Consider the following 13,493-nt stretch of genomic DNA (forward strand, 5'->3'; position numbering starts at 1 on the left):
ATCCTCATCACTGCTCATAATTAATGCTCAGTTTTTAAACCTACTTATAAACTAAGCTCCAAAATAAAATGTTTTAAGCATTTAGAATTGATTACAAGCTTATTTAGTTAAATTCTCTTTAATAACAGTTTAAATTACAATTAATTTGACTTCTATAATACTTCACTTTATATAGTGATGGCAAAACTTACTATACTTAGGGCTTCCCTGGTGGCACAGTGGTTGAGAGTCCGCCTGCCGATGCAGGGGATGGGGGTTCGTGCCCTGGTCCAGGAGGATCCCACGTGCCGTGGAGTGGCTGGGCCCGTGGGCCATGGCCGCTGAGCCTGTGCGTCCGGAGCCTGTGCTCCGCAGCGGGAGAGGCCGCAACAGTGGGAGGCCCGCGTACCGCCCCGAAAAACACAAACAAACTTACTATACTTAAAATTAAACCTATTTTAAAATACTAACCCATGGGTTTAATTAATTCATTTACTCTCTCTGTAGTACTTTGTTTTTTTAATCTTCCTTGGATTATAATAATCTTCCCAGATTCTTATTTCTGTACTTTCTCAGGATTTTAGTAATTTTTTTATACCTTCCTAGGGTTATGGTTGTCTTACCACTACCAAAACAAAACAAAATTTCAGATTAGTCAAGGTTTAGGGTTTGTTGATGGATTTAATTCTTAGGTAAATCATAAGATTTGCTTATGCCTTTAAAGATGATTTAAAAGTTGCATTGGTGTGCACTTGGTCACTTCTGTAACTAAACTTGCCAAGTTAATGAGATTTTTTTTTTTTTTAACTCATGCCTTTTCTCATAGATTTTTAGTTTCTTGCAACCTGGGGTTACTCCCTGAATGAAATCTTCTTCTTCTTCTTTTTTTTTTTTTAAATGTGATTAGCATTTTATAACCCATTGTTCTGTTGTCATTATGAATTGCCCTTTTCTGGTAGCATTCCTGCCAGGAATTATGGACGTTTCATCTCCCAGGAAATCAGGGATCAGGTCTGTACCATTAGCTCTCTTTAGGATATTCCGCTAATTCATCCAGTTAGAGCTCAGGGTTTCTCCGTGGTCATTGTGTGTGACCATGGGTGCTCATCTACCACTGCATTTCCTTTCAAATGGTGTGTGTGTGTGTGTGTGTGAAGACCTGCTCTGATCTGACCCTCCTGTTCTTGGTATATAACTTGCTTTTTCTGGGACTATTTGGCTTATCCACAGTTCCCTATATCTACCCCTTCCTCCTGTAACTAAACAAAAAAGTAAACAGCTATGCCTTATAAACAGACATAAACTTAATAGGAGAAACAAAACATCTAAATGTTAACACTAACCTAATTATTAGCATAATGACTATTATTTTACCTTTCTTTACAATCTTTTTATATACTTTAACTTTTTTTTTTTTTTTTTTGGCCGCACCACACGGGTTGTGAGATCTTAGTTCCCCGACCGGGGATTGAATCTGGCCCCTTAGCAGTGAAAGTGCAGAGTCCTAACCACTGGACTCCCAGGGAATTCCCTAACTTTCTTTTTTGTATCTTTTTATGAATTCATGGTTTATCATGGATTCAGTTTGTTCCATTTAGTTATAATTATGATTCTCTTTTTAATGTTCCAGTTGTTGCCTGGCCAACCTCAAGCTGGGAAGCATTCTTCACTTTACAGAGCACTCACTTTTGCATTCCTCTAAATAACACATTACAGTATACTTATCCTTCCATAATTATCGTACCTTAATTTGTATTACATTACTTTTAGGGAAGTTTCTATTATATAAAATCAATAATACCCAAATTCTATACTTCCCATCTGATCCATATAATACTGACTGATTTATTTGGGTAACAGGCTCACCATGAGTAGTGAAATAGATTGAGAATAACATAGCTCTCCTTAGTGGGCAAAGATCATGGACAAAGAAACTAGTGTATTAATATTAATTTAGAGCCTATAGTTACTAATTTTCACACTTAATTTCCATGGTAACAGGGAGTTCACTATAGCTACCTGTGCTCCGATTGTCAGACATGCATGAAATTTTTTTAAAGGAGGCTGTTACTGATCAAGCCAAGAAAGACGTGATTTTTTTTGAAAGTTAGTGAATCATATGAAATTATTGTTTCTGTAGGTAGAAAATGGTGAAATATAGGCAATTTAATAAGTGTGACTTACCAGTGTGCTACATTACTTTCGACGATGTCATATTTTTGTGAAGTGGGTTTTTGGCAATTGCTTTGATAAAAAACAAGTACTGTGTGGAACAGGGAATGAGGATGGTAGTGTCTGAACTGATTCCCAGGTTTGCAAAGTTATACAGTGCCCAGGTACACACACTGCATTAGTGGTTATTTTAAAATGAAATAAAATATTTTTCTTTCAATTTATGGGTATTATTTTTTAAAAAAACTACAAGATGTTAGGACATCATACTTATTAGGTTGTTTGGACTTGACATTCTATATTACTTTGGTAATGGTGTTTCTTTAACAGTATTTCGACAAAGTTTCAATTATTTTTACACATGGCACCCTTTACCATAGCATTAGCGCTCACAGGCATAAGTATCGTACATTCTTGGGAGTTCTGTATTAAATCCTTCCTTAGGTAGAAGACTTCTCCTGAGGCAGTCCTGTCTATGAGGTTGGGTGGAGCCTGTAATGACATGTGGCATGTAAAGGCCTTATAGTTTCTTCCCTGGAAGATTAACTAAGAGGTCCGCAGGAAGGAAGATTAGAATTAGGATTAGAATAGATGAAGGATCACCTGGAAGGCTTGCAAAATCATCTCCTCAGAAGTACCAGAATGTGTTAGTGTGAATTATCTGTTCCAGAAAGGAGTCTGCTATTACTAGAATTTGACGACAGGTTGATGGCATAAGCATGAGGGGGCAGAGAAGGAAAATGGAGATGATAAATTCCTAAAACGGCTGTGGCAAGACAGGTTTTGCCCATTTCTGGCCTGGCCTGAGTCAGTTTACTGTTGCTAGATTTAAGAGCAGGTTTAGGGGAAAGTGCCGCAAGCCTCAGCTGCTTCTGGTTCAGCCCGATCTCAGTGTGGATCTCAGTGAATGCTCCTGTTCTTGTACGTCCTGCGCTGTCCCTGACCTAACTCCTCTCCCCAGGAGAGGAGGAAATATGCATCCTACCACCCAATTCCCCTTTATGATCAATATAAAGTGCTTATAATCCCTCATGTGAGTACCCTTAGGAGTGCTTACTTCTGCTCTGCTTGAAAGCTCCCTCCTTCCCCATTCATTCTTTCTTCTAGCGCAGTGATGCTAACCCAGTGGTTCTAGTCCCCTGGCCTTTTTTTGCCTCTGTAGTTTTTTTCCTAATCCTTTAACCTTTCCATTTGTTTTCTTCTAAATTAGGGATCAGAAACTTAAATGCCTACAGGTATAAACAAATCTGATAAGGACTGTAACAAGCTGGAGAGTGCCCAGCTAAAAGGGACAACTGTTTCTTTGTTCTACATAATTGTTGCCATGGAGGCATCCAGACCCCTGTGCCAGACCTTGAGATGTTTCAAGAGAAGCAAGTAATCTGAGAATTTTGTATACAGTGTTTACATGTTGGCATTTAATTCAGATTTTAAAAACATAGTTGGGGGCTTCCCTGGTGGCGCAGTGGTTGGGAGTCCGCCTGCCGATGCAGGGGACGCGGGTTCGTGCCCCGGTCCGGGAAGATCCCACATGCCGCAGAGCGGCTGGGCCCGTGAGCCATGGCCGCTGAGCCTGCGCGTCCAGAGCCTGTTGCTCCGCAACGGGAGAGGCCACAACAGTGAGAGGCCCGCGTACCGCAAAAAAAAATACACACACACAAAAAAACAAAACAAAACAAAACATAGTTGGATGCTGCTCCTGGGCCAGGACTTAGAACCTCTGCTCTAGATCTTACGTTAAAATTGAAGCTCAAAATTGATAAGGGACCTATCTGTTTGTACCCTGTCAGTTATGCTCCATTTCTCTCTCAGAATTGCTTTCTAGTCAGTTGCAATTCTCTGACTTGTTCCTTGAAAGACTGTGTGTCTCTGAATGAAAGCATTTCATTACATCTCTGAATGAAAGCAGTTGAGAAAAATACTGTTGTGACCTGAGTGTATCTAATGCTTTCCCCTCATGAAAGAGGCATTCACAGAGAGGCCTAAAACTGAGAACTAAGAAAATCTTCACTCCCAGAGATTCAGCAGGATAGAGATTGGTCCCTGTAGCATTTGGGGCTGCAGAGATTTTGTTATAAAACAAATGCAGTTACCCATACTTTGATGATTAAAATTCTTTAGAACTAAGTCTTAAAAAAGTCCTCAGTCAGTATTATCCTTTGCATTTATCTGCGTATTATCCTATTAAAGTTGCTGGAAAATAGGCAGTAGGGAGATAGTAACCATCTAGGGAAACTGCTTACTAGTGGGTTCGTTGTCATGTTAGAGAACAGAATTTTGCTTTCTGGGTTTCTAGGTAGCCTAGGTTTATAAAACAGCTCTAAAACATTTTATTTCTCTTTCTCGTCCCCAACACTCTCTCTTTTTTTAGGTTTTCAAAACAAAAATAGAGTTGCAATCTTGGCAGAACTGGACAAAGAAAAAAGAAAATTACTAATGCAGAACCAATCTTCAACAAATCATCCTGGAGCTAGGTATTGAAGAATAATGTGGTTTTTATATTCAGTGATATAAAAAATATCTTGGACAATATAACTGAAATTGGTTGGCAATGGTTTGTTCCTTTAACATTGGAATTTAACATGTTTTATTTCCTAGTTAGACTTGAAAAGTTAGATTATTTAATTGCTTAGATTTTAAATATTTTAATTCTAATCAGACTTAAAATTTCCCTACAGCCTACTTTCAAAAAAAGAAAAGAGTTTTGTATAGTTGTTTTGTTACTGAAATTATTGTTAATGTCCCACTTTTTAAGCATTATGCAAAATAGGTAAAGTTGCGGTAGCTTAATGATCTTTATTGTATTCCGTTTCTGCCATCTTAAATCTCTTCCCTGACATCTGTTATCCCATTCAGCCACCACCCTAACTTTCCCCTCTCTTTTTTTTTATCTGTTTCTGTTATTTTATTTGCTTGTTAGATTGATTTCTAGTAAAAGTATAATATATAATATAGTATAAAATATTCTTCTGTTTCTTCAGGGGACTGTTCCTGGTGAATTCAGGGATACAGGAAAGGACTCTCGTGAAAGCTAGAGCTAATTTATATTTTTAGATGTGCAGAGTCAGCCAGACCTCTTAAAGGAGTTGTCTGTACATACTCATCTCTGCTTTCTCACTTATTTACTCCCCAACCCACTACAATCTGTCTTCCGCGCCTCCCCACCTCCAACCCAAAGAACAGGTTTGAGCCTAGGTCGCTTGCAACCTCCTTGTGGCTATATCTGGTGGACCAAAGTCCTTTTCTTGTTAGACTTCCTAGCATTATTTGACACCACTGATTGCGCCCTTTTTTTTTTTTTTAATTGAAATGGAGTTGTGTTAGCTTCAGGTGTACTACACAGTGATTTGACATGAGCATACATTGTGAAATGATCGCCACAGTGCCTAGGAACTATTGTCTCCACACAAAATTAATACGGTATCATGAATCATATTCCTTGTGCTGTATATTACATTCCCGTGACTTCTTTATTTTCTCACTGAAGGTTTGTGCCTCTTAATCCCCTTCACCTATTTTGCCCACCCCCAACCTGCTCCCCTCTGGTAACCACCTGTTTGTTCTATCTATGAGTCTATGAGTCTGTTTTCTTTTCTTTATTGGTTAATATATATTTTAAAATATTTTATTGGAGTATAGTTGATTTACGATGTGTTAGTTTCAGGTGTATATGAATCTGTTTTCATTTTGTTTTGTGTGTTTTGTTTTTTAGATTCCATATATAAGTGAGATCACATGGTATTTGTTGTCATCAATGGCAAGATTTCTTTCTTTTTTTTAATGGCTGAGTGGTATTCCATTGTATACAGCGACCTCCTTAAAATACTCTCTTTCCTTGGCTTCCATTCATCCACTGTTATACTATCTTGGTTTCTTTTGCAGACATTTCTCCACTGCCTCTCTCTCTTTTTTTAAAAATTAATTAATTTTTGGCTGTGTTGGGTCTTTGTTGCGATGCGTGGGCTTCTCATTGAGGTAGCTTCTCGTTGTGGAACACGGGCTCTAGGCGCACAGGCTTCAGTAGTTGTGGCACAGAGGCTCAGGAGTTGTGGCTCGCGGGCTCTAGAGTGCAGGCTCAGTAGTTGTGGCACATGGGCTTAGTTGCTCTGCAGTATGTGGGGTCTTCCTGGACCAGGGCTTGAACCTGTGTCCCCTGCATTGGCACGCAGCTTCTTAACCACTGCGCCACCAAGGAAGTCCCACTTCCTGTCTCTTGAATGTTGATATTCCTCAGAGTTCTGTTCTAGATCCAGTCTCCCAGTCTACGTCTTTTCACTGGACAGTTGCATTCACTTTCACAGCCTGTAATTTATGTGCTGATAACTTTTATACATTTGCATCTCCAGCCTTGTCCTCTGTCTCAAGCATCAGACTGCCTCCTGGACATCTGCACTTTGATGTCTTCCAGGCATTTCAAACTGAGTATGACCCACACCGAACTCATCTTCCCTCCCTCTCTACCTACTTAATATTGTTGGCTTGCTTGTCTCCATGAGTGGTACAGATCTGCTAGTAATCAGAGTCAGAAATATGAACTTGAATTGTTTATTATTCCCTTTTACTTCCATCTCTAAACATTTGTCATTCTCTTATGTTTATATTTTGAAATGTGTCTCAGACTTGTCCATTTTTCTTTATTGCAACTGATGCTGCCCTGGTCCTGGCCACTCTCATTTTTTGCCTCAGTTACTACCTCCTGAATTTCCCACAGTCTTAAGTTCTTTCGAATACATTTATCAGTTGTGTCAGTTAGGATGTTTTAATCTGGAAGTAACAGAAAACCAAAAAGTTGGCCTAAACGTTAGGATATAGGTTAACCAGAAGCGTGAAGATAAGGTGATTCCAGAATGGCTCACTATCGCTTCTCGGCCTTTTGGCTAAGATCAAGTGGAGAATGGCTCACTGCAGCGGCACACCAGTGTCAGCACTGATCGAGCTTCCTTTCTTCTCTCCTTTCTGCCCTTCTCCGTGGGTCAGCACCTCCTTACTGGTCAAAATATGACTGCAGTAGCCTAGGCATCACTGTACACTGAGCCCCCATAGAGGCAAAAGCCAGAAAGGTTCCTCTCCTGTGTCCATTTTGTAAGAGTGAGGAAAACGTTCTCAAAGCCTTCAAGCAGACTACCCGTGAAGTCTAGCTGCCCAGAATTGTGAACCTTTCTCTTGCCTAAACAGGAAACCAGCAAGGGAAATGGTATTGTCTTATACCAATCAAAGTTCACCCCCTGGGGGATAACCTGGCCCACCATGAAGAATGGGACCAACGATAATTGAACTAAGTATGGGTCCCATTAGTGAGGAAGAAGGGAGAGCAACAATTGTTGGGGAGATGACCAGCACTGTCTGTCACAGTGGCGGTCTTTCTGAACTGTAGTGTGGTAATTCTGATCAAGTCACTCTTCTGCTTATAACACTCTTTGGGAGTCTCCCTTCACTGTTCGGATAAGGTCTTCATTTCTTAATTTATTTCACAAGGCTCTACATATCCCGGCACCTGCCTTCCTCCCTAGCCTCATTTTTTGCCAACCCATTTCTCCCCTCCCGAGCCCTGACCTTCAGTCCTACCTTTGCATGTTCTACTTTCTGCTTGAAACATTCAACTCTTTAGTTTTCTTCATAAATGTAACTTTATGATAGACCAGAGTACCTCAAATCTGTTTGAAAGCAGAGGACCATAAATCATCAATTAAAAGGAGATAATCTGAAGCCCTAGTAAATAATATAGGCTTTCTTCATATAAATTAATGTAGACAGTGGGAGAAGGAAAAAAGACTTATTCAGGAAGTTCTTCTTTGTAATCCCTATTTAGAATATCTAAAGAAAAATGTGATTCAGAAGTAAGGGAGTCTCTAAACAGTCAAGTAACTAAGATTCCCGTTTTAGCATCGCGCTCTCGAGACCCGCTCTTAACAAGGACTTCCGGGACCACGCTGAGCAGCAGCATATCGCAGCCCAGCAGAAGGCGGCTTTGCAGGTGAGGAAAGTGTGGCTGACATTCTTGTCTCATTGGAGATTTCCTGGGGCTTGGAAACCAGCACTATTCTTATTTTGTATTTCAGTGGAGCAATATCAGTAAAAACGTTCCACACGTAATTGCAGTTGTTTGCTGACATTCAGGCATGCCCAGAGGATTTGAAGGACCAGATACGGCAGTAATGAAAGTATCTTTCATGGTGTTGACGTGGTCATGATTGATTCTGTGCCACACCTGGCAAGGGACCGCTGCACACAGAAGAGTTTAGGGTACTTGGATGGACAGAACGATCCTGAAAAGCTGAACTGGCTACTTTAATAGCACATATCTAGTTTTTCAAATTTGTCATGTGCCGTTACGTCCTGTGATAGTCTGACCGGTTTATTATTGTTGTTTGGATTCTGTTTTTAATGGTCAGCATGTCTGTTGTGCAGGAAATGTTTAAAGACTATAGGAATATGATAATCTATCAGTTAAAAAAATTGTTCTTATTATGATAACCAATTTTAGTATTTCATTGATCTTGGATAATTTAACTAAGATTCCTAGAAACCTTGCACTAGACATCGTTACCTATGCTTTTAAACCTTAGAATCTCAGGATTGGAAGGGATATTAAAGATCATCTCACTTTAGACAACCTATGAACAGTCCTTTGTTTAGTGACAAGGGACGTCACTGGTGGTTTTCTGTTATTTATATGCCAACATTCTCTACAAAATGTTGGTATCTTAATCACCAGTAATCAGCTGTCTTTCCCCCTTCTCCTTCCAACTACTGCCCTTCTTTCTCACTCTCCTGCGTTACTGACCAAGAGCAGAGTACTTTGGGACCTTTGTTGCTAGTTTTCCTCCCCACTCCAAGGAACAAAGTAATTCATGTCTTCGACTCAATTATTGACTGAAGAGAATCACAGGGGAGAGAGTGGGGATGATAAATTAGTACCTGGTGCAAATTGTTAATATGAATTCTTTATTATTATCCATCTCCTGTGTATTTAAACAAAATTAACAGCATAAGGACTGATTTTTAAAACAAATTTGGTCTCAAGCACTCAGAGAGGATAAGTAATTTTACTGCCTTGGTTGAAGAATTGTGACTCTTAATAGCTGAATTGCTTTTTTCTTTTTTTTTAACTCTTTCCCAGCATGCACATGCACATTCATCTGGATACTTCATAACTCAAGATTCTGCATTTGGGAATCTTATTCTTCCTGTTTTACCTCGCCTTGACCCAGAATGAAGAAAATATTTGTAACAAAAGTAACTTTGTAATATCAAATGCCAAAGCTACTATCAGTCAGTGCTATACAAACTGTGACTTGCCGAATTTTGGTGAACTTTTACATATTTTGTTTCTTTAAAAGAAAGATATGTGTAAGTGAAAGCAAAAAAGAAGGGTGACCAGGATGATGATAGCTCTGGAAGCTGTATTATCTGAGGAACTGATTATGCTACCCATGACTGTAACTTTTGTGTAATGCAGTTTGATTTTTAATTCTGAGTCAGACTCTGAATTGGATGTGGTCATATAAACCCACCCCACCACCAGCTAGTTGGACTGAGTATATTATGTCTACAGTAGACTTTCAAGAACCATTTAAAGTACTTAACTTTAAACAAATGAGGGTGCTTTTTAAAAATGTGAACCAATAGGCTTAAATAAGTTACATTCACATTTGCTGTTTATAGAATTGATATCAGTGTACCTTTTGAGTTTATAATCAACGTATCCTGAAATACCCTTTAACTTGTGACTCGTTCCCCTATTCTCAATTTTAAAGGAAAACCCAAGATAAGACTAAGTTACCAACCAGTCTTAAGCATCTTTTATAAACCTATGCCACTACAAATTATGTGACTAAATGCTATTAAAAACAATTAATAAGAAATGTAGTTTTAAATTTTGCATATGCTCTTATTTAGTGTCACTGCATGAATGGTGTGCCTGTACAGTTTTACTGCCCATTTTTGCTCTAATTAGAAACATTAACTAAAGTTGAGCCCCTTTTTGGTTATTGTAAAAAGGAAAGAATTAGGTTAAGCAAGTTTCTCAACGTGATACATCTTTAACAGAATCCAGGGTGCTTATTTAAATATGCAGTCCCTACAGCTGACACTAGTCCCACGGAATTAGTGTCTCTAATTCAAAATAAAGTCTGAAAGCCATGGGTTAGAGAATTCAGTTGTAGGTCCCTGAAACTTAGAGGTCATTTAGCTAACCGACATTTTTTTACTTTTAATAGGACTGAAATTAAGTTTTCTACTATATCACAGATACAGTATTTTTTATAACTGACCTCATCTTGGCCTTGAGTCCCCATCCTCTCTGGTGGTAGCCTGAAATTTAAACTTTATATTCCAGTTTGGGTCAATAATTAGAATAAGTCCATCTCCCTTTTTGAAGAGTTTCTTCTCTCTCCTTCCCTTAGATATTTGTACCAACCACACAGCCCCATCTTACCCCAACTATATGAAAAGGAGTGGACAATTCTAGATATGGCTGCGCCATTTAGATTCTTTCTGTTGAGAACTGCGACTGCTTTTCTTCATTTGGGTGAGTTGGCAGCTGTCCCCATCGTAATGGTCACCATTGCAGCAAAGGTGCCCTTTCTTCTGCTGCTGAGGATCACCTGGGGCCTTTGCCTCTGCCCTGCCTCAGGTCCATACAGCTAGCCTTGGCCCTTCTTATCGTGGTCCTCATTTCCTTGAATTGATTTGACCAAGTTTCTGTTCTGTGCGATCCAGGAGCTACTGGCGTCGTTCTAAACCTCCCGATGCTAAGGAGATACATTTTTTGGATTGTATAGTCTTTTATTGTTGAAGCCTCTGCCAAATGTGTGACTTTTATAACCTCGGTAAAGAGGTCTTTTCCCAGTGGTATCTTTTCTGGTCTCAGCCTTTCAAATAGAGTAAGCGCTTCCTTCACCCCTCTCCTTTGAGTCACGTACAAATTCAGTTCAGTTCCATATGTATTTTTTAATACCTACTCTGTAAAGCTGTGCCCTGGGGGGAAAAGGAGAGTAAGACTTGCTCTTAAAGAGGTCACGGTGGAGAGGATCCTACTGTGGTACAGCAGTGAGGAAGCCAGCGTCCAGTGAGTGGCACAGGAGCCGCATCCCGGAGACGGGCAGTCTACACAGGCCTAGGAGTATCGATGGGATTTTACCTGGCAGGGGAGGGAAGAGCTGCTCCAGGTAGAGGTCAGGATTTCATAGTCAAAGAGAGGTAGGGACTACGACAGTTGTGAGGACTGCAGAGGATAATGGAGAGGGCAGCAGTGGGCTCCGTCAGAAGCCCTGAGGACACGTGCCAGCGTTGCTTCCCTCGGAGCGCGCGTGTGTGTGGCTAACCCACTTAACCTTGAGCTTTACGTGTCACTCTGTCTCATCTGTATAACGGGCACAGAACACACTCTGCCTACTCCATAAAGTATCTAGATCAGTATTTTTCAAAGTGTAGGTCTCAACACGTTACCGAATTGAGAGGCCAACTTAATAGCTGAATGGGGTGTGACCCGCTTTTTTTTTTTTTTATATAAAATAGAAAATATCAGAGTACATGGCACGTAATAATAGGAGGTTTTGTTCATGAGTCTTCCTTTTCTGTGTGTTTTACTTATTTTGTTTATTGTATGCTCCACTAGCATGTAAGGTCTTTGAAGGCAGGGGCTTTTGTTCCCTCCTTCCTTTTTGTTTACTACTGTATTCTGCTGAGAATAGTATTTGGCATATTGTAGGTAGTTAATACTTACTTAATTGAAGGAATGAATGAATGAATAAATATGACCTGAATCATGATATAAAGGTTTTTTTTTTTTTTTTTTACTGTGAAATGGCAAAAATGTTTTGAAAGCCACTGCTAAATAATACAGACGATAGTGCTTTGTATGACTCTGGAATAAAAACTGAAATGACTTAATAATTTCAAAGGCAGATTTTTTTTTTTCCTGAACAATCTATAAGCTGTCTCATTATTTGTCTCAGTTCTTTGCTTTACTTTGGCAATAAAAACTCAGCTTTTATATGCACTTAAGGCCCACTGAGGCAAGGGTTTTGGCAAACATGGTTACACTCAGAATAGAAGATCGACAGAGAGGACTTCGGTTCGTTAGTGCAGTTGGTCCCCCCACTGGAATCCTACCAGCTGGCACTAGCCCATTTCAGTAGCATTAAGTTCAACCAGTATTTACTGAGTGCTACTTCCTCACCTCTGTCTGCACAGTGACTAGCACACAGTTGACACCCACAGCTTTTTTTAATGAGCAAATAAAGAATGAACATGTACGGAGGAGAACTTCGCTGTCCTCAAGAATCTGACAGTCTAGAGTAGGTGACACTAGTAGCTAATGCTAATAGCACACCAGTAGTGAGGAAGGAATGAGTACATGAGCGTGGAAGGACCAGTGAAGGCTCCATCGGAGAACAATCATTTGAACTTGGCTTTCAAGATGAGAGATTCCAGCCGGGAAAGACAGGAGAGCAACATTCAGAGCAAAAGAAAAACCTGCACAAAGGCAGGCAGGAGAGCCGGTGTAGGGGCCATTGTGAAGCAACCAAAAGTCCAGTTTGGTCGGACTTGTGTGGACCTTGTGGGGAAATTTGTATACGGCAATAATTAGAATGAAGCCAAATGTAGGCTGGACTCATATTCTAGAGTCTGGAATTCCAGGGTGAGGCAAATGTCTGTAGCCCAGTATAGAGCTGGGAGTGACTGAACATTTTTGAGCACAGGCACGTATAGAGATGAACCAATTAGGCCCTCATGAGCTCTTGGGAAAGGGAGACTTGCAAGGCACCAGAAGAATTTTCACTCTCTCAGTTTCTACTGAGAATTCAGACAGGCGTGTTCTGTTTACATCCACGCCTCAGCTCCAGCCCCATCTACCTCTGCTGTCTCTTCCGCTTAGTTCTTGGATTCTTAACCCAAATTTCTGTTTCTCCACCTCCCCCCTTATCTGTCTTTCGCTCTCACAGCTTTCCTCTGGAGCTCTACCTCCAAGAACCTTTTAAGAAAGAAAAAGCAAGGCATCCTTGCAAATATTCATTTAACCTTCACGACAGCTCAGTGAGTGGACGTTCTTAGTCGTCTACTCAGCACAAATTCTTCCTTTCCCCTTCCTAACAATACTCAGATTTTTATTGAGCATGACCCTTCCCCAATACAGCCAGTGTGCCGACTGTCTCAGCAACAGGGGTGGGCCTTACGTGCTCCAAACCGATCAGGATAAGTCCCTCTTGCCACAGCCAGTCAGCACGTGGTATATCACAGGCCACGGGAACTGGTTCAAGAGTGGACACATTACCCAAGTTCAACCCAAGTGAGACTGCAGGAGAGGTTTGCTGCACGTGTGGAAAAGATATTTTTTC

At 40.3% G+C, this 13,493-nt stretch overlaps 1 protein-coding gene across 5 annotated transcripts in view; it reads left to right on the top strand.

Annotated features, from left to right (window-relative positions):
• INIP (INTS3 and NABP interacting protein) overlaps nt 1–12,051 on the top strand; it is a 30,253-nt gene extending 18,202 nt beyond the window's left edge. For 3 of the 5 annotated variants that reach the window (XM_027105200.1, XM_027105204.1, XM_027105203.1), the window contains 3 exons: nt 4,523–4,625; nt 8,035–8,125; nt 9,272–12,051. In XM_027105200.1, the coding sequence (XP_026961001.1) occupies nt 4,523–4,625; nt 8,035–8,125; nt 9,272–9,367 (290 nt within the window). In that variant the 3' untranslated portion in view covers nt 9,368–12,051. The other 2 variants (XM_027105201.1, XM_027105202.1) reach the window with 2 other exon arrangements.
• Nucleotides 12,052–13,493: the final 1,442 nt, after the last annotated feature.

This window comes from Aethalodelphis obliquidens, unplaced genomic scaffold (genome assembly GCF_003676395.1).
Source record: "Aethalodelphis obliquidens isolate GAN/ISIS:26980383/991018 unplaced genomic scaffold, ASM367639v1 scaffold7, whole genome shotgun sequence".
Taxonomy (NCBI): domain Eukaryota; kingdom Metazoa; phylum Chordata; class Mammalia; order Artiodactyla; family Delphinidae; genus Aethalodelphis; species Aethalodelphis obliquidens.